We start from the raw sequence: 20728 nt of genomic DNA, 5'->3' as shown, positions 1-20728 counted from the left end.
TTTTTTAATTTTGTCGAAAAATTTCAAACTTTCTCGAATTTTTTTCTAGAAAGTGGGTAGGATTTCGAGGGTATGTCTATTCACCAAAAATGATTGTAACTGACTCCTGCAACCAAAAATAATTTTTTCAGAACGATTTGAAATGTTTTAATGTAATTGTTAATAACTTTTTAACCTCTCTGAACAAAATTGATATTCTTGATTTTCGTTTCATTTTTGCCTCCAGAATTTCCCATTAAAATGTCTCCCAGGGGTGGTCGAACACCCTGTATATTATTTTTATATAACAATTGTTTACTCAAAATTGTTATATACATAATGTCGTTGCCCCTCTCTAGTTTTTAATTACACAGCTGCCGTCCACTTGTGTTTACACTCTAGCTGAAAACACATAAACAGTGGAGGGTGTGATTCCGTTGCAAGTATCCCGCAGATTAGTGCAAGAAACAAGAGGATACTACATTATTACATACAAAACCAGTATTATAATATAATTCCTATTTCCTATTAATATAATAATTTTGTTTTCTAATATAAATAAGCTTATATTTAAGACTGAATTTCCATAGGCTGTTTACAACAAATTACAAAGAACGATCCGTGGAAGGGAAGAGGTTAACAACCACTAGTCTCTGAAGACAATTTAACGCGAACCCTGGGGTCAAGTGGCCTGATAAACGAATCTTCGGTGTAGCGCGAGACCGTTCGAATTTAAAAACGAACAAAATTACGCGCAACAGCACGTTGGATTCACCCGGAAGCGGTGTGCCTAGCGCCTCTCGATTTTCTCTGCGAAACCATCCAGTTAATCGCGATACTCTCGGTGCTCGGGAAGATTAGTTCGTTAAAAAATTTCACACGGTGAAAGTGTCTATGCGGGCACCTGTTGCTACGTCTCCCGATCCTCGGGCGCATCTCCTATTTCGCATCCTTTTAAGTGGAAATCTAGCGTTCCGCCGTTTCATACGAATTCATTAAATCTTTTACAGTTACAAACGGAGAGAAAGGGGAGAAGAAAGCGTAGAAACGATACTTATGGTCCGTCGACGCTTCTCTACCGTGCAAGGAAAATGGGTGAAAGAAATTCCGCGGTAAAGTCACGATCGAGTGTCTATCGACGAGAAATTAGATAGCCTAAAATGGACAGAAATTCGAGCGATCGATCGTAATCATGTTCTGAGGTTTCCAGCGCGTTCCGATGTAATAACGTCCACTCCACGTGCCAAAGACGTCGCTTCTCGCCGCGCTGCCCCGTCCTATGACATCACTGTTGTCTCAAAACCTTGCCTCGACCGGCGTGAACTTGCGCAAGCGCGTAAAAATTTCACGCCGGACCGAGTGCAGTTTGACAGACTACGCCATCGAAGCTTTATCGTCTGGCGACGAATCGTAAATGGACTTTAGACGAGAGACTTACCTGCGGCACGCTCGAGACGACGTGTGATGTAACTTATGACATTGAAAACAACCCTCGCGCGACACTTTCACGATAAACAAGACGATTAGAATCGTTCTCGACCGCAACGCAATTGGTGCAAGCGACGACGTGACGAGAACGTGGTACGAGGACGCGTCTATAATCGCACGAATACATAAAACGTGACATTCCTCTTCCAGAACATTTCACGGGAATCGAGCACTCGATAGATACCGGCGTTTTACACACTAACGCGCACAAAATTTTCACTGCATCTGTCTTTTCGAATTGTTTCGCGACCGACCACTTGACCCACGCAGCCAGCGCCGGTGGGAATCCATCGAACTTTCGAAATCGATATTTCGAACGATCCAATGGGAAAATAATCTCTAACGGTCGATCGAATTTGTCGCCGCGACGACAGCGTTCGTTTTTGGAACAAAAGTCACGACGCGAGTTTACAAGAATCGTCGTTGATTGGTCAACGGTCGGCGAATTGGCCAATCGGAATTCTTGTCGAGAGGGCGCGATTTGGGGTGGATTTGTTCGAAGAACGAGCAAAAGTGGTATTCGAAAGCTTCTATCGTGCGCGGCGACATTCGTCTTCGTCGTTATAAATGCTTTGAATGCGAACTATCTTGTACGTTCACTCGCGCGCGATCGAGGATGTAAGAATGCTTGGCATGTGAACTGATATTTACGTCGGTCGGTATCTCGAGGAGCTTCTCGGCCACGGAATCCTCCTACTCCTCGGAGTTCACGCGATTTCCCTTTCGACGGAGCCTGCTCCACTCGTTGACGAAGCCAAGGCACCTCGGTGTTGCGGCGAGCTACGCGAGAAACGCCATTTTTGGACGTCGCAGGTTTCCGGATCGCGTCGTTGTCGACGATCGTCGTTCGAAGTGCGTGAGCTCACTGAACTGACGTGAAAATCCCCTTCTTCCACGCTGCTTGACGCGATCGCTTTCCGAGACCGTTGGAACACATGCACACGATCGTAATGTACACGCTTCTGTGCCTACTCATTTCTGGGCCCCTACCTTTCTACTATCCATTTGCCACCTTACTAATAACACGTAATTTGATTAACGCGAAACAGTACTCGTTAGAGACATCTTGTAGATATTTTTAAGATATAAGTTTTAAGATATAAAAAATATTTATATCCTTTACATTTACCAACTGACATTTTACCATTACCTAATATCGCGACAAGTATCCACGTACATTTAATCTGTATATTGACGGTTAAGCAATATTTTTCAGGACACGCGTGTCACCGTACATCTGTATATTTACTTGCATGCGCGGTTTTTTCCAACGGACGCCCTATTTGTCTTACTTGGATACTTTCCTGATATTCAGTTACTGGGAACACGCAAATTATTCCGCAAGGTGGTGGCACCTGTCGGATTCGTAATCGTCGGGTAACATATACACAGGCGCCGAGAATACAAATTCTATTTATCATTTTAAGCGCCAATTACAGACAGCAATAATTCTTAATTGTCCAACGATACTGATGAAATAATTTCTACATCTGGTATGACCAATTTTAATACGATGTTAGCAGAAAATATCAATGTAATAAACATAAATTCGATTTCGATATAATTGTACGAGAATTTTAAGGATCTTTGTAATGCATGATACAGTAGCAATGGCAGTGATTTCAACGAAAAGATTTTAATTCAATGCGACCTTTCTTTATCAGGCATTGAAATCTATCGTTGCTTAGCGAACCAAATCTTCCACCCACATAAAACACGTTACTCAACCTATAAATCAGTTACCTTTTATGATAACGTAGTGCTTTGTTGCACATATTTAGGCGAGAGAGCTAACATTTTTCCATTATTATCGATATTATTCTCAATTCACTTAAATGTACATTGTTCTTTGTTCTTCAGAAACTAGTCAATTTCTCGTAACAATCGACATGAATGTTTTAATGGTGGTCAAAATTTTGGACGAAATCGAAAAGTCTGGATAATCGGCACAATAAGAATCCATGCTTATTCTAATTTTATTTTCTGTCTCATTTCCTCTTGTGTTCATTTGTGTAACCTGTAGGTAATGTTGCGAGTGACGTGAAAATGGTAATGGGGCTCTGGAGCTCCAGAAAAATGGACCACAAAAATACATTGGATGTAAGATCTTCTCGTATGTCTCGTCTGAACTCTAGAGTCCCAGAAAAGTCTGAGAAGAGAGTTTACTCGTATACTTCGTCCGAGGTGCTGATTTTCCTTTCGTACAGTTGATAAAGCAGAATTCTTGTATATCTATGATCGATTGAGGGCGGAAAATCTATAAATATTGACGTAAGTAAGCTTACCCCTCCATTTACACACATCAATTCACAGCCATGTGTACGTGAGCTTAGGTGCTTTGGACAGCTGCTGGAATTCAAGAAAGAAGACGAATGTGAGTCTTTCTTGCTTTCGAAACAGCTGAAATCCGATTTGTGTCAACCTGTATACGATTTTCAGTCTCAATTGCCTAGGCATTTTTATTTTCCAACCTATTACACATAAACGAGGTAAAGAATAGACCTATCCTTAGTGGGATGAACGCTATCGCTGTACCATGAGTGTTTTATAACATGAGATACACTCTTCCAAAGTGGAACAAAATGTTAAAAAGATCATGCATCAAATTCTAAGGGGATCCTCGTAAGGCTTTAATCTTCGTAATGGTTTTAATGGGTCGACGATCAACAATGACCAGCTTATGGTCACTAGTGGTCAACAGTGAGATGGACATCATGGTCAGCGGTCCAGTGAAGATCCAGAAACGGTCAAGAGGTGGGACCAATTGAAATAGCATTGTTCTTTAGACCAAGCGGTTCTTCACTCTTCACGTTGACACTGTCTCCCCACTCTTCGACTTCCCCACATGAAGACTACCGCTAGACAAATTCTTCAGTACCCCTGGAGCATCCAGGGGGACCGGGTCTCGCGGGCCAAAGTCAGGCCATTCGTGGAGCGGTGACCACTGGGGACCAGGAGTGACCAGGAGTGACCAGGACTGACCAGGACTGACCAGGACTGACCAGGACTGACCAGAACTGACCACTACTGACCAGTGCTGACCAGTGGAGATCCGATTACTGACCACTACTGACCACTACTGACCAGTGCCGGACCGTGATGACCACTGGTAAGAACTATTTAAAATTGCTCCCCCCACTTCTATTTTGTCGTTTGATACCAATTCAACGTTATGGAACTGTTCATCGCTTTTGCTAAATTACGAATCGTTTCGTATGTTACAGCTGGACCTCTGGTGCTGCTTCCTTGGTAATGGTAACTAATGCTCAACAAGTAGTAAGCCCACTCTACTTATTTATATTATTATCACAAAACTGACCAGTTTATTTTATTTGTTTGGTCATAATTCGGTGTTGTTTTACTGTCCGGTTTTATGTGGTTATTATGTGTTCCTCCTCTATTTCTACTTCTGCCTTATTTTTTGAATTGGCACAATTGTGTTGGATCATGTACCATTTTTGTTTGTATATTATTTTATGTATTTTGTTTGTAAATTATTTTATGAATCTCGATGTCACTAATTAGAATAAGATTTTTATTCTTATTCTATTTCGCTGAGATATTTTGTTTAATTCTTGGGTATTTTCATTCTTTGATTTCATCGTTGGATTTTCATTCTGCGTTGGATTTTCAATCTTTGTTTCTGTTCATCTTTGAGATTTGTATGGTTCTTCGGACAATTTTTGTAGTCATTTGCTATTTTACTTCGACATTGTACTCTCGTTACGCAAGTATAGGTAGAATACTTTGTTCGTAACACTTGTAAATTTTGTACATTTCCTTAGGTAGGTCTAGCATCGAGAATCTTATAGATTCTCACTTTTAGGTACATCAGCACGACTAATTATTCCATCGCTTGGTCTAGTTTGCATGGTGTTTATTAAATTCCCTTTCGTATGTCACTAATATGGGTATCAATTTTAGTTTCAGATTATTCACAGGGACATCGAGGGAGTACGCCACATCCGCCGAGGGACATTTAATTCCAAGTCGATTAGATTTAAGCTTCGTCGCGAATCTTAAAATTAACGTCGAAGATTTCTTTATTGTACATATTTCCGCGTCCTACCAAGCAATTATTCAATAAGTAGCTTCTCGTTCTCTCGTTCCCTCGTTCCTAGCTTCGGTCACCGCTGTTTCATCGATTGAAACATGTGATCGGCCGTGTATCGGGCCCGAAAGATCTAATCGCCTTCCCTTGGTAAGCTTGATCGAGGGAAAACGGCACTTCGCTGGAAGGTGTGGAGTTTCCGTATTCTGCGGAAACGCATACCTTCCAGCGGAAGTCGACCCTGTCTCAGGTACTCTCTCTTTGTCAGACAGCCTAAGTCGGGTCCTTCGGGCTCCCGGCGGGTTGCGTTGGAGAAATGGAGACCTCGATTCGGGGTTGCAGTTCTCTGTTTTCTTGTTGAGATCGAGTTAGCAAGGGCAGTAGTTTCGATCCTCGGATCCGCTGCACGGTTCAGCATCGCGTCGCGTCGCGTCGCGTATCCCACGATTTAGCTTCATCCCTCTTTTTAACCATATAATTGCTTGGTAGAACATCCAAGGAACTTTGTTTCCTTCTATCGTCCGAATTTTAGCTTCAATTTGACTAGACTTGAGCTTCGACGTTAATTTTAAGTCCCTATTGTATGCGTCTCCCAATATTGCCAAGTAATTATTTAACAAGTAGCTTCTCTCGACTCGGTCTCTCGTTTCTTGCTTCGGTCACTGGTGTGATCGGCCGTCCAGTTTGTCCGAAAGATCTAGTCGCCTGCCAATGATAGATCGATTTCTAGAAATAGAAATCAATCTACCAAGGGTAGTGTTGATTCGATCCGAAGATCCGCTGCACGGTTCAGCATCGCGTCGCGTCGCGTCTCCAACAATTTAGCTTCATCCCTTTTTAAACAAAATAATTACTTGGTATTTAGACTTAAGTCTTTAGTGTAGCCGCGTGTCCTGCCAAGTAATTATGTAACAAGTAGCTTCTCTTTGACTCGTCTCTGGTCCCCTCCGATCACCACTGCTTCCATGTAGAAAGCAAGTGATCGGCCGATTAGCTGGTCCGAAGGGTCAGTTGCCGTCCTCTAGCAAGACGATCCAAGGGAAAGGGTATTTCGGCCTTAGAGGGGATCAGGGACTGTTCCTGTCTAAGGTAGCCCCAACTCGGGATCCCTCTCTCTGTCAGACATCCCGAGTTGGGTCCATTTGGCTCCCAACAGGCTGCTTGGGGGAAATGGGGAACCCGTGTTGGGTGCGTCGATGCCCTTCCCCTTCGATCGGACTTGCCAAGAGGCAACGAGCTGGCCCTTTTGACCTCGCTATTCGGTTCGCGTCTCTCGTTCCTTGCACTATTGCATGGTGCATCGCGTCGTATCGCGTCGCGTCGGGTCTCCAACAATTTAGCTTCATCCCTTTTTAAACAAAATAATTACTTGGCATGGCTAATCTAGTTTCTAAGGATGTAAAAGGGAGATCGATGGAACTCTGATTCCATCTATCTCCCTTCGGGTCTCCATTCGCAGCAACCTCCTCGTGGTGAGACCTGGGTAATATTATTTACGTTTAATTAATAATCGTATCACTCTTAGCTGGGTAATGCAATTATTAATTAAAATCTAAATAATATTAGCAAATTGGCTGCGATCCGCCTTGCATAGGTCATCATGAATATAGAGCTTCTTCGCTAGGTTAATTTTGATTTTCGTTGATTCATCAAAGATTCTAGAGTATTGTCAAAGACGAGATATACGAGTAGATCTTTCAACCAATGTATTTTTTCGGTTTATTTTTATGGGGTCTCGAAACCCCATTACCATTTTCGTGTCATTCGCAACGTTACCAACAGATTCAGAAATGAATTTTAATCCCTTCCATAGTCAACTCACATGCATTTACGCAAACGCTACAGCTGTTTAGCTATAAATACTAATTCAGTGAATAGTTTCTCAACTGACCGCCATCCATGAGAAGGGGACGCTAAAATCACCTCCGAATTTTCAGGTCGGTATGGCAGTCAGATTGGGCCACGAAAGTCCATTAGGTGAGAGGTCTACTCGTGTACCTCGTCTGTGGTATCGTCGTCATCGCCTTAATAACAACGTAGAAACGAACACAAACCGAACAGGATTATGTTTGTTTCGTGTAAAAGCGATGATGGTGATCGCAGAGTCATCATATTCGACAAAGAGTAACAGACATGCTCGTTGTCAAAAATTCTATATAGGGTTTGGCAGGGCGCCGGCGCCGCTCTATAAATAGCGCGTACAACGCCAACCGCGGTTTGCGGCTCGTAGACAAAGTAAAAGGAAAGCCAGCGATCGGGTGCGCGCGACGACGATAGTAGTTAACGGTGGTACATTTCGCCGCTTTGTGTCACCTAATCGCGAATGTATATTCGGTTCTTCCTCTCAGCATCGTGTGGCCGATCAATTCGACATCGCGCGCGTCCAGCCCGTCGGTGGCCAAACTTTCCAAAGCATATCGTGTCAAACGAATACAAACATTACCGTCGACAATCGTCGAGAGATCAGAGAAAGAGATCGCCATCGAATTCGCCCGTATGCCGGTGTTTCTACGTTTCGAGGACTAAGCTAAAATTATACGAGTGATCCACGAACGATGGTGGTGCAGCGTGTTCGTTGACGCAATGGCACACTTTAAGATGTGACTTCTTCGTTCACGGTTCGATCACGTCAGCTGATCGACAACGTGTATCGAGCGAAATAGGTGATTATGTAAATTCTAGTTTAGAGGGGCCGTGGCCCGTGCCTCGCGTGCAACGCTTCCCTTCGCCCGACCACGATAACTTTCGCGGACTATATAGTTTTCTAGCCGGCTCGTTAGAGAGAAACTAATTATACTCTCCTCGTGTCGAGAGGTTACTAACCAGACCAGACAACCACTTCTGCCAGGCGCACGAGCAGCTTCGAGATCCGCGTGGCCACCCCAGATCCATCCGTTCACCCCTCTGTCGGACATTTCCTCAGACCTAGGGCGAACGATTTGAAATTCGAACTGGATGCAAGTCTGAAACATATTTTAGGCGATAGTTTGTCGCCAGATAGGCGTAACATTCGTATCTAATTGAAACTCCTTCGAACAAAGAATGAAATGAATATCAGTGTTTCAGTTATAGATTATTTTTTTTATATCATGTTTATGGTTATGTTTTTCATATGACTGATGCCGAATTGGACGAAAATTTTCAACTTTTCCTTCAAACAACGATAATATCAAACTAGCTCTTCGATCTTTGAGATCTTTTTCTCGATCACTTAATATAGAAAGAAAATAATTGCTTTCCAAAGAATACAACACGTATTTTTATACAAGGGACAAAGGGTGACGAGCTACACAAGCCCGTGAGGAGACCCGGTCTCATTTTATGACTATGGAATAGTTATTTTTACGCGACAATTCGCGCGTAAAGATACGTACGCCTTTGTGGACGATTCATTAGACCTCCCGCGCCTGTTTTAAACTTGCACTACTTGCTTTCGGAATGTAGGTAACGCTTACCTTTGGGTAAGCGTCAGATCGCATAGTTGATATCAAAAATAATTCAAAAAGGATAATAATTAATGTCGAATCGACAGTGAAGTAGTTGAACCGTTAATTTTATTTAAATTATCGATTAAAAATGAGCAACTGATGATCGAGAACGTACAAAGCGTATCGTGATTGTGGTCGATGTACACAATTCGTACAACAAGTGTCCAGATGTTGGCTGGCGTACACGCTCGTCCCACCTACGGAGTTTTACGCACAGCTTGTACAGGATGTTTGGACAACCATGGGAAAAATTTTAATAGGGGATTCTAGGGGCCAAAGTAAGACGAAAATCAAGAATACCAATTTGTTAATTCAAGCTTCGTTAAAAAGTTATTAACGTTCAAAGTTCCGACGGTCCTGAATTTTTTTCTCGAAAATGCGCAGGATTTCGGGGGTATGTGTAATGACCAAAAATGATTGTAATTGACCCCCGCAACCGAAAATAATTTTTTTAGAACGATTCGAAATTTTATAATTTTGTCGAAAAATTTCGAACCTTCTCGAATTTTTTTCTAGAAAGTGGGTAGGATTTCGGGGGTATGTCTATTCACCAAAAATGATTGTAATTGACCCCCGCAACCGAAAATAATTTTTCCAGAACGATTTGAAATTTTTTTTTTCGTCGAAAGTTTAGGTAATTAGATTTTCAGTAATGAATTTTTTTCTCGGAAATGCGTAAGATTTCGAGGGTATGTGTAATGACCAAAAATGATTGTAATTGACCCCCGCAACCGAAAATAATTTTTCCAGAACGATTTGAAATTTTTTTTTTTCGTCGAAAGTTTAGGTAATTAGATTTTCAGTAATGAATTTTTTTCTCGGAAATGCGTAAGATTTCGAGGGTATGTGTAATGACCAAAAATGATTGTAATTGACCCCCGCAACCGAAAATAATTTTTCCAGAACGATTTGAAATTTTTTTTTTTCGTCGAAAGTTTAGGTAATTAGATTTTCAGTAATGAATTTTTTTCTCGGAAATGCGTAAGATTTCGAGGGTATGTGTAATGACCAAAAATGATTGTAATCGACCCCCGCAATCGAAAATAATTTTTTTAGAACGATTCGAAATTTTATAATTTTGTCGAAAAATTTCGAACCTTCTCGAATTTTTTTCTAGAAAGTGGGTAGGATTTCGGGGGTATGTCTATTCACCAAAAATGATTGTAATTGACCCCCGCAACCGAAAATAATTTTTCCAGAACGATTTGAAATTTTTTTTTTTCGTCGAAAGTTTAGGTAATTAGATTTTCAGTAATGAATTTTTTTCTCGAAAATGCGCAGGATTTCGGGGGTATGACTATTCACCAAAAATGATTGTAATTGACCCCTCCAACTAAAAATAATTTTTCCAGAACGATTTGAAATTGTTGAATTCAATTGTTAATAACTTTTTAACGAAGCCTCCATCAACAAATTTCTTGATTTTCGTCTTATTTTGGCCTCTAGAATCCCCCATTAAAATTTTTCCCAGGGGTGACCGAACACCCTGTATGCAAGGTGATCCATTAGAAACAAGTCACCCTAATATCTCAGTTATTTTAAACAATACGTATTTCTAACTGTAGGCCATTATGGGAGAACACAGCACGTTTCTCCCAGCGACAATAGTTTCTTTGCAGACAGTGGCATAAAGGGGACTCGATAGACAGCTTTGTTTTCCTTAATGAAACGAAGGTGTCCTATTTCTAGCGGGCCACTCTGTAGAAATGGTTTCGGTGGAACTGATCGTGGGCCTATCGCCAAAGAGGATTTCCCTTCTGAAATTCGGTTCGCCGACTGACGGTCTATTTTCTTGCATGTAACGCGAGGCGCCCCGGTATTTATGCCGTTGATGTTTAACACCGCGAACCATAGCGCGAGTAAACGTGTATTTCGTTCGCGCGTAAACCTGTACGATTCTCGACGCGCGCAAAGGGCGTACGGAAATAGAAATAGAAACACGGTTACAATACGTTCGAAGAGACAAATCGTTTTGTTTCGTTCGATCGCTTTATTTCTGTTAATTATTCGTTTCCATTCCCTCTGGACGCGCGATCACGAACGATTCGATCGTATCCCGGGGCTCTTCGGTCCTTTAGATCGTCGGCGATCAGAATGGCTCTGGTGATGCTACCCTGCGATCTGCCATGGTGGCCAGCCGTGGTGAAGCAACTGGATCGCGCGGCCGACGCCAGGAATTCCGAGGATCTCTTGGAAGCGATGCAACGACTGCACGACATGTGCAAGTAAGTGCAACGAACAGCAATTCCCGTTAACGTCGCGTGTATTGCGGATAGAAGAAACGGTGTGCAAGCGTACTCGCGCGAGAGCAACGACGCGCGAAGAGAGTCCCAAGGCCCATGGCCGTTTTCTGTACGCTCGTTGGACATCTGACGCATGGAGGCCATGGCACACGGAGGGATAGGGAAGGGGTAAACGCCTCTGCGCATGCGCCGTCCTGTAACTACTCGCTCGATGACTCTAGGGACGTTCGAATACAAAAATCAATTAGAAGATAGATACAAGTACAATTTTATTTAAACAGTAGATAACGAATAACTAAACTTTTATTTATCGTTCGAAATTCTTAAAATGTATACTGGTTACTTTCAGATGGAATACAGGGAAACTGGATTATTTATATCTCGACAAGTTTAATAAGATATCCGAGGTACTACATCCTACGCTAACTCGAGCGTGGAGAACGAGGGACGAGAATTAAACCGGGCGATTAGATTACCAAGGTCTGCTTAGCTATCGAGCGTCCTTTGATATTGTTTTAAGAAATAAGGCTGTGGATGGATGACGCGGACCTACGTCGAATCGAATCCAAGGACTTTATTCAACTCGTTGAGCTATAAATAATATAATAATTGAAAGGTTGCTCTGTGTCTCAAATCGTTGAACTAAAATAGACGCAAGTTGGTCATAAAGAACAAGAAACAGAGATATATTTGATACGCTAGCTTAATTCGTTGACGACGAACATGGAAACATCAATTGTTTTTACATAAACCACATTTTAGTCAGTTTAGAGGGTAGTGGAAGGCTGTATAGCTTTTGAATTATCTTTCAAATATACCCTCTGCGTGCATCCCTCACGTGTGCCACGGAAAAGTTAACAAGTTTACTACAACAACACGTCTTCTACCCACGATACACGAGTTCCGACCGATCAGCGCTCCGAATGCTATAATTCGCGTTTCGATTTAAAGCCAGACTAACACTTTTTCCCACGCGGAGATATTAACGAACTCGATTTTTCTGCTACATGCTGTTAAAAAGATACGAGGAACAGTGCATACTGAAAAGGTATCCGAACAAAAGTATTTCTAAGTATTCATTAAAGATGTACCCGAATGCTTTTAAGCGCCACACCTTTTTACAACTATCAACCACTTTATATACAAGACGCGTTTAAAAGTATCAGGCACGTATATACACAAATCAAAATCCAACGCACGATGAAAACACATTATTATTGAAAATATTATACATTCTCCAAACTAATTAAAATTGAGTGCCTAATACTTTACAAACCACTTAATGTGTCCCGTGTAATTACATGTTTCGTATAGTTGAACAACTTGGAAAATATCCTTGCGGCTGAAGAACGTTTTAACAATATGGCGTCGACCGTTGCTACCCTTATGTGATCAGTTTCCTTTTCAATCCTTCCAGACAGACAACCCTGGGAAAAATTTTAATGGAGGATTCTAGAGGCCAAAACAAGACGAAAATCAAGAATATCAATTTGTCGATGGAGGCTTCCTTAAAAAGTTATTAACGTTCAAATTTTCATCCGTACTGAATTTTTTTCTCGAAAATGCGCAAGATTTCGAGGGTATGTCTATTCACCAAAAATTATTGTAATTGACCCCCGTAATAGAAAATAATTTTTTTAGAACGATTCGAAATTTTTTAATTTTGTCAAAAAATTTCGAACCTTCTCTAATTTTTTTCTTGAAAGTGGATAGGATTTCGGGGGTATGTCTATTCACCAAAAATGATTGTAATTGACCCCCGCAACGGAAAATAATTTTTCCAGAACGATTTGAAATTTTTGAATTTAATTGTTAATAACTTCTTAACGAAGCCTCCATCAACAAATTGGTATTCTTGATTTTCGTCTTATTTTGGCCTCTAGAATCTCCCGTTAAAATTTTTCCCAAGGGTGACCTAACACCCTGTATACTTAATGGATGATGCAAGAAATCAGGCGATATATACTCAAAAATATTGAATATTATTCAGTGAGATTCATTACAATAATGTTAACATTATTTCTCTCTGCCTTTACCCCCACCACTGTCTCATTCATCAGGGATATTTTTCAAGTTGTCGTGCTATACATGCCCTCCGGATTCAACGGAGCGCTTTCAAGTTTGTCGGTTCTTTTCAGTATAAGCCTCGATCCCGAAGAGGACGTGCAAGACCCTGAGTTGTTCTCCGGATTGGCGACCTTCCTAGACGACGATCTAGAGGCCGCGGAACGTGAGCAGGTCCTCGCGAAGACGATACCAAGAATGGTGGAGAGAGCAAAGGCCTTGAGGTGTTGCAAACCACCGCAAGGCTTGCACTTCAGCCTCCAACAGCAAGGTGAGTTGAACTGATTCTCCGCTTGTACAGAACGGACAGAGCTGATCGCGATTACGTGCCTTCGTCGTTTCGCCTCGCGGGACCACGCCAGGGTGGCGAGCTGACAAGTAAAGCAGCTTCTGGAAATTTTCTTTGAAAACGAGTATGTAAGTTCATCGAATGTCCATCCATTACCTAACGGCGCTTACACTGAACTACAAATCTGCTAAATTTTCAGACCTGTCACGCCGGGGAAAAATTTTAATGGGAGATTCTAGAGACCAAAATAAAACGAAAATCAAGAATGCAAATTTTTTAATCGAGGCTTCGTTAAAAAGTTATTAACGTTTAAAGTTCACACTATAACACTATCGCGCGTTCCACAGGCGGAACTTTAAACGTTAATAACTTTTTAACGAAGCGTCAAACAACAAATTGGTATTCTTGATTTTCGTCTTATTTTGGTCTTCAGAATCTCCCATTAAAATTTTTCCCAGAATACCCTGTATATTATGCAATTTAGACTCTTCCAACGCGGTAATATTCGGACACCGTGAATAATTATCTGTTAACGGATTGAAGCACGTTGTTCGAACGTTAGAAACAATAGAAAAACATTTGATAAAATTACATAGCCGTGTTCAAAGAGAATTTCCAAGGGCTACTTTATTTTTCAGCCGATCGCCCTGGGCGTAACCGCTTAATACGACACCGAGGAAGACGATATTGTACCCTATGCCGTAGGTGACTGCGTCGAATACAGCTACGCCTTCGCTTCGTCTTTGATCGCGAACGCGTTCTTCTCCACGTATCCAAAGAGAACCGCGAAAACTCATCCGACCTTGCGTGACTTCAATTTCACGAATTTCTTCAAGCATCTACGCAAGTAAGGAGAATCAGGCCCAAATGTACCGAGTAGCGTAAAGTCTTCGAAAGTTTGAAGACGACCGGCCGTGGCAGAAACATAAAAACTCCTTCGTTGTTTCTAGCAACGGACAGAAAGCGAAACTGAAGAGCATATTTCACTACTACGACTACCTTGAAACGGAGAGCGCGCTGGATGGGAAACTGGTCATCTCTAGACAGGTCCGTATACATGGTGTTAGGCCATCCATGGGATTCTAGAGGCCAAAACAAGACGAAAATCAAGAATACCAATTTGTTGATTGAGGCTTCGTTAAAAAGTTATTAACGTTCAAAGTTTAACCCTTCTCGAATTTTTTTCTCGAAAGTGGGTAGGATTTCGGAGGTATGTGTAATGACCAAAAATGATTGTAATTGACCCCCGCAATTGAAAATAATTTTTTCAGAACGATTTGAAATTTTTGAATTTAATTGTTAATAACTTTTTAACAAAGCCTCCATCGACAAATTTTGCCCTCTAGAATCCCCCATTAGAATTTTTCCCATGTGTGGTCGAACACCCTGTATAGTATCCATACGTAATGTTTCATAAAAATAATTGTTTTCCCCATCTAACGCGAGTACACGTCTTCCAGGTGATGACATCGAAACAATGGCTGACCATCGAGGACTGGCTGGAGAGCAACGTTCCCTTGTGCCCGTTGATGATACGCCACGAGGGTCGTCTGGAACGAATGGAGCCCGAAACAAAAGTATTGCGCGTTTGCTTCGCGAGCGCGAAGTTTGGCGGCGGCGTACTTGACGGTGATGTTACGCAAGAAACTGTACATGTAAATAGTTGAAGCGCGTGAGAAACGTAACTTCGAAATCTGAGTTAATCTGTAGTCCACGTAAAAAAAAACAAAACAACATAATTCAACCGAACGTCCGAGACTGCACTTGGCGCGACGAGGGGGCAACGAAAAATTATAGTAATTTATTTGTTGTCTTCAGATAGCAACGCATCCCGAGATGCTCGCGGCGATACTGTCGGTCGAGTCGCTGGAGGACAACGAGGTTTTAATTGTCGAGGGCGTCAGGCACGTGTCTAGAATAAACGATCCTCGCAACAGAGCCACGTTCGAGGGTTTGCCGAAGCCAAACGTAGTGAGTACAAAGTTCATCGACCCTAGTCGAGTTTCTCTAGTTTCCATTGGGTTGTAATACACGGTGACTCGCCTGGACATTATTCTGAAAGTGGTTGTTAGGGGATGATCTTCTGTGAATGACATCGGTAGTGATTTGGTTGTGGAAGTTGGCAGGGATGATGAGTGAGGGAGAAATACCGGGATTACCGGGTGTATCGAGGAGACAAATGTGTGTTTTTGTATGTTATAAATAAATCTGTTATTTAAAAGAAAGAAATACACCAGTGGTTCGCACAATAGATACAAAAACAATGCGCGAACAACTCAACCACAGTCGTATACGTAATTCATTTTTATTTCTATAAAAATAAACGTTGGAGTAATTTCAAAATGCACGCTTTGTGCATATTGTGCCAAAAAGCGTAGAACGTTCATTTAGAATATTAAATCGAAAATTATACTTCATCTTTTGCTTAAACGGGACCGAGTGTGTGTTACAACCCAATATTTAACATGCCCCGTTATCCAAACGATGCGTTGCAGGTGACAGTGTGCTGCATCGACCCCGAGGATTACTCGAGGTTACCCCTGTCGCAATTCGAGGAGGACAATATACTTCGAGAAATGAACAAATCTCTGCTTGGATTTCGACAGAGACGCGTACCGAGCAGTCCAACCGATCCCGTGAGATCGGAGCTAGATCCGGACGGGGCAATAAGCTCCCGAAGATTGTCGCCGATCGGCGAGAGCTTCAGCAGCACTCCGCCGGAAACGGAAGGCGACGATAAAGCGTTGTCGACGAACAATGGCGCGAAAGATGGTACCGCACACGTATTACCAAACGTGATTCTCGCACGTCGTAAACGCTGTTACCGATTCTTCTTTTGCTTCAGCGAAATCCGCGTTGAACGAGCAAAGTAAGTACGATATTCTAACGGAAGTTCGTACCAGACCTAACGGGAAGTCCATAAGACCACCGAGCCCGCACAAGATGTGCAAGGACGCGAGTTGCACCAACAGAAGAAGTCGGTTTATCGTTCTTGGATCCAGCGGCGAGGTTTTGCCAGTCACGCGTAAATCGCTGGGTCAGATGTCGGTGTACAGTAGCTGCAACAGTCAGAGCACGGATAGCTTCCATAGCGCGAAAGATATCATAGACGAGGATCTTGGTACGCAACACACTCGACTGCTAATCGATAATAATGTAAAGTGTCAAATCCTGTAATGTTGTTGCGCGTTGTAACTTGCAGAGGAGGAGGAACAGAAGCTCAGTAGGCGCTACAGTGGTCAATTAGACACCCCCGAGCGAAGAGGAACGTTCGCTCAACGCTTAAGGGACGCTTTGAAGCGAGAGAGCACGGCTACCGGAGCTACATCGTCGAACACGTCGTCCGGCGAGAGTAGCTACGCGGTAGGGATAAGCGTGTCCGGGAGTCACGTTTACGACCAAGACATTAAGTAAGGAAGTTCGCGTACCGTCGCTATTTCCTGTCTTTCAATCAGATTCAAACGAACTTAACGTTTTAGGGTAAAGAGGGGGGGTTCGAGAGGTTTCGTTTTACGAGACGAAACCGTGGACGAAGAGTTCTTGAAAGAGTCATTGGAAGCTGAGCAGAAATGGTTGGGTAGATTTCGGCAGAACCAGTCCACGCTTCAAAGAAGGGACACGAGTGCTAGCAGTAGATACAGTTTCAGCACCGAGTACAATTCTGGCAAGTATCACGGAACGCCATTATAGACATCGTTCGTCAGTCTCTAAATATAAGCGAACCCGACTTGTCTTCGTGCGTACAGATTTTTGTTCGGAGCTCGAGGAGGTTTACGAGCAGCTAGCAAAGTGGCTGGAAGACCCCATAGCGGCGGATGAATCTCGCGAGTTAGATGCAAGGGACAGGGCGGTAGTACGATTCGCTGGCTCGTTGTTAAAGAGAGCCCTCAGCGAGTCGTTCGCCGGCGTTCCGGTTCAAGAGGGCGAACCTCAGCCCCTGATCGATTCTGTCGACGTAAACCAAAGGCACAAGTTGGCTCTGGCCGTGAGGAGTTTGAGCTTAGAGCTGGCCCGTCAAAAGAATCGAAGACAGCAATCAGTAAGAGACATGTTGCTATACTTTTACTTTTCATCGAAATTATCTGATCGAAGTAATAGCGTTAAAACGAAAAATTGCATTACGATGGATCGGGAGCGATTAGGTTGATCATGAATTATTTATTTTTTCGCAATTTTACCGTCGAAGAATGAGAGACAAACTAAAAACTAATGCTGCCCCGGATAATCTTTTGTACATAGCCAAATCTCATCAGATCATTACGATACGCAGGTCTCTGAGTCTGAAGATGTAGAATATTACGAAGATGCTTTAAGTAATCATACGATATCGAAAGAGGTAAAGGATATCCAACGTAGAAAGCTTAGGACGGTAACATTTACATCCGAGGTTTTTCAAACATTGGTCGATGATGAAACTACCGTGTATCTATCTAATCCTGTTTCTTTAAGCACACCTGGAACTGTAATGGAAAACCTTGTGCAAGAATTCGAATCGCATGTTACACTTAACGTGAGCAAACTTGTCTTACAAATATGTAAATTCTGTTTCGTAAATGTAACGCATGAACCGGTACTAGAAATCATTTGACGTCGCCGTTGCTTGTCGAGTTTTAAAGCTTAACTGATCCAGCTTACCGACGAAGGCATTGAAGACTGATGGTTTATTTATACATTAACAACTTATTGCATGACAATCGCTGGAATAACTTATTTACGTCTGGTTATGAACAAAAATGATTCAATGATGTCGCATTGACGAAGCATTTTTGTCTATCGAAAGTAAATGAGTTATTCAGGTGGTTTGTTTTAAGCACAACTGTCTAAAATTATACCTCACCCTGTACATGCTTCTAATTTAACACATTGCGTACGGGTGACGAGATATCTCGTTTTCTCGTTTTCTCAAACAAATTTTTAAGAAACATCGACAGGGGGTAGGTGCCTAAATTTTTCGACGAAAAAAAAAATTTCCGAATCGTTCTAAAAAAATTATTTTTAGTTGAAGGGGTCAATTACAATCATTTTTGGTGAATAGACATACCCCCGAAATCCTGCGCATTTTCGAGAAAAAAATTCGAGAAGGTGTGAAATTTTTCAACAAAATTGAAAGGTTTCAAATCGTCCTAAAAAAATTATTTTTAGTTGAAGGGGTCAATTACAATCATTTTTGGTGAACAGACATACCCCCGAAATCCGGCGCATTTTCGAGAAAAAAATTCAGAATGCGTGGAACTTTAAACGTTAATAACTTTTTAACGAAGCCTCCATCGACAAATTGGTATTCTTGATTTTCGTCTTATTTTGGCCTCTAGAATCTCCCATTAAAATTTTTCCCAGGGGTGGCCGAACATCCTGTATAGTAATATTTAATAATACCTTATGTGAATGTAATACCAAATGCGAATTAAAAAAGTGCATATATGCATCGTATAGTGTGTTTCTTGAACGAACAGAGTGCGGTACGCAATGTGTTAAGACGATGTAGTCATAGCTCTGACAACTAATGATTTGTCTCTCATTCTATCTGATGTCTTTCACTTGTATACTTTATAATCGATTTTTAACTTGTGTTAATATAACTTTCCATATTTTCCACAATAACGTTGCCCAAAATTCGCCGACTTTAGACGGTTACTAAAATGTCTTTTTTTTTTCTTTTTTTTTTTTTTTAAATTGTAACTAGTTTGCATCGATCGAGACAAAATAATAATTATATTACTTCAGATTTACTAACGCCACTTTTTAGATACCGAGAGACAGTAGTCCTCAGGCAGGTGGATTATTAGCTGTTGCTACTGGTAATTGGGGATGTGGATCCCGATTAAGAGGGGATCCTCAGTTGAAACTCGTTATTCAGTGGCTCGCCGCTTCTTTAGCGGGTGTACCAAAACTAATGTATTATACCGCAGGAAATCCCAACTTGTCTAAGGTAGTAAATATCATATTAATTAGTTAGACAGAATGAGGCACTAATCCACGATGTTTACGATAAGAAAATACACTTTGTCGACTTCGTAATTATTTTTTAGTTAGATACTGTGAGTAGAGTTCTAATGGACAGACATTGGACGGTCGGCGATTTAGCCGCGGCAACGCTGAGATTTGCCTTGCAAACTATCGAAGAGAGAATAGAGGGAAGAAATAGTTTGTTCGAGGAAATAATTGGTATGGACAAACCAAGTCCTTAGCCCGACTCGATGCTGTCTGTTTTGGTAGACGTACTTGCTACCATGATCGAAGACAGCCTATTGAATGCTTGAAGTGATTGCCAAAGAAGCACAGCACGCTTCTTTTACGATTAGTGAGAGTAAAACCTACTAGAAAGATTGACTATGAGAAACGTCGCAATGGAAGAAGGGTAACAGTTACAGAAACCTTTAGTTTTTGAAGATTTGTACGAGTCAATCTGGAAACATCGATCTCTGTGGTTTGAGTGTTTCATATCAATGCAATATCAAACAAAGTCGCACAACTCAGTGTACAAAAGATTACATTAAAATAGAAGTTGAAATTTCAATACTTTTTAGCAGATATGTTATACGAGCAAAGTCGAGCAAAGACGTTGATACAGTTCGAATGGCTGTATTATGATTTCCTGGTGAAACATCGTCACTTTCATCAGAATGGAATTTATACAGGTTTAATAGATTAGTGAACACGAAGAGTCAATTCTGATTTACGTTTATATAAGATACGTAACTTGATACAGTTACCTGCAATAAGTAATGAGGCACAATACATTACACTATATTTTGTACAGTATAATACTTATAAGTCGTTATATGTGTCGGATCAAAGCATATGTAATAATTGAATAGATTTTTAGGAGAAGATTTTTAGTCGTATTTTATAGGCCGCTTTTTTATATCAAGTATAATTTATACAAAAGAAATTATGTAAATAATAAAAGTGAAATGTATAAGGAGAAAGTAACGTGGCCTCTGAAAGTATAAGGGTTTACAAGATAAAAACGTATCGACTATAAGACGTCTTCCACTAAGAAAACGTGTAAGTGTATCTATATCTACACTTGTATACTCTCGGTGTACGTTTTGTTTTGAGCAATATTATGTAGGATGTGTTTCAAAATTCTTTATATGTATGTTGTGTATTGGGAAAAGTATAA

General features: G+C 41.4%; 2 protein-coding genes across 9 annotated transcripts in view; one reads left to right on the top strand and one right to left on the bottom strand.

Moving 5' to 3' along the window:
- Nucleotides 1-2320, bottom strand: part of Jbug (filamin-type immunoglobulin domains fbug) — a 30683-nt gene extending 28363 nt beyond the window's left edge. For 4 of the 5 annotated variants that reach the window (XR_013081809.1, XM_076783761.1, XM_076783766.1 and 1 more), the window contains exon 1: nucleotides 2119-2320. The gene's annotated coding sequence lies outside the window, so the exon portion shown is untranslated. Of the gene's footprint in view, nucleotides 1-1417; nucleotides 1572-2118 lie in introns of those variants that run through there. The other variant, XM_076783762.1, reaches the window with a different exon arrangement.
- A 5450-nt stretch (nucleotides 2321-7770) lies between these two features.
- Nucleotides 7771-19883, top strand: LOC143351815 (uncharacterized). 4 transcript variants are annotated; one of them, XM_076783781.1, is made up of 16 exons: nucleotides 7771-8181; nucleotides 11085-11231; nucleotides 12271-12297; nucleotides 13388-13584; nucleotides 14308-14449; nucleotides 14553-14649; nucleotides 15063-15257; nucleotides 15421-15573; nucleotides 16098-16374; nucleotides 16448-16723; nucleotides 16805-17012; nucleotides 17082-17266; nucleotides 17349-17641; nucleotides 17873-18112; nucleotides 19349-19531; nucleotides 19632-19883. In XM_076783781.1, the coding sequence occupies exons 2-16, from the start codon at nucleotides 11101-11103 to the stop codon at nucleotides 19788-19790; spliced, it is 2763 nt and encodes a 920-aa protein (XP_076639896.1). In that variant the 5' UTR covers nucleotides 7771-8181; nucleotides 11085-11100; the 3' UTR covers nucleotides 19791-19883. The 4 variants fall into 4 exon arrangements, with proteins under 4 accessions (XP_076639896.1, XP_076639898.1, XP_076639899.1 ...); XM_076783783.1 differs by lacking the exon at nucleotides 12271-12297; XM_076783784.1 differs by lacking the exon at nucleotides 17873-18112.
- The last annotated feature ends 845 nt before the right edge of the window (nucleotides 19884-20728 follow it).

This window comes from Colletes latitarsis, chromosome 2 (assembly GCF_051014445.1).
Source record: "Colletes latitarsis isolate SP2378_abdomen chromosome 2, iyColLati1, whole genome shotgun sequence".
Taxonomy (NCBI): domain Eukaryota; kingdom Metazoa; phylum Arthropoda; class Insecta; order Hymenoptera; family Colletidae; genus Colletes; species Colletes latitarsis.
The sequence above is the reverse complement of the archived record's forward strand: the minus strand, read 5'-3'. Positions and strand labels throughout refer to the sequence as shown.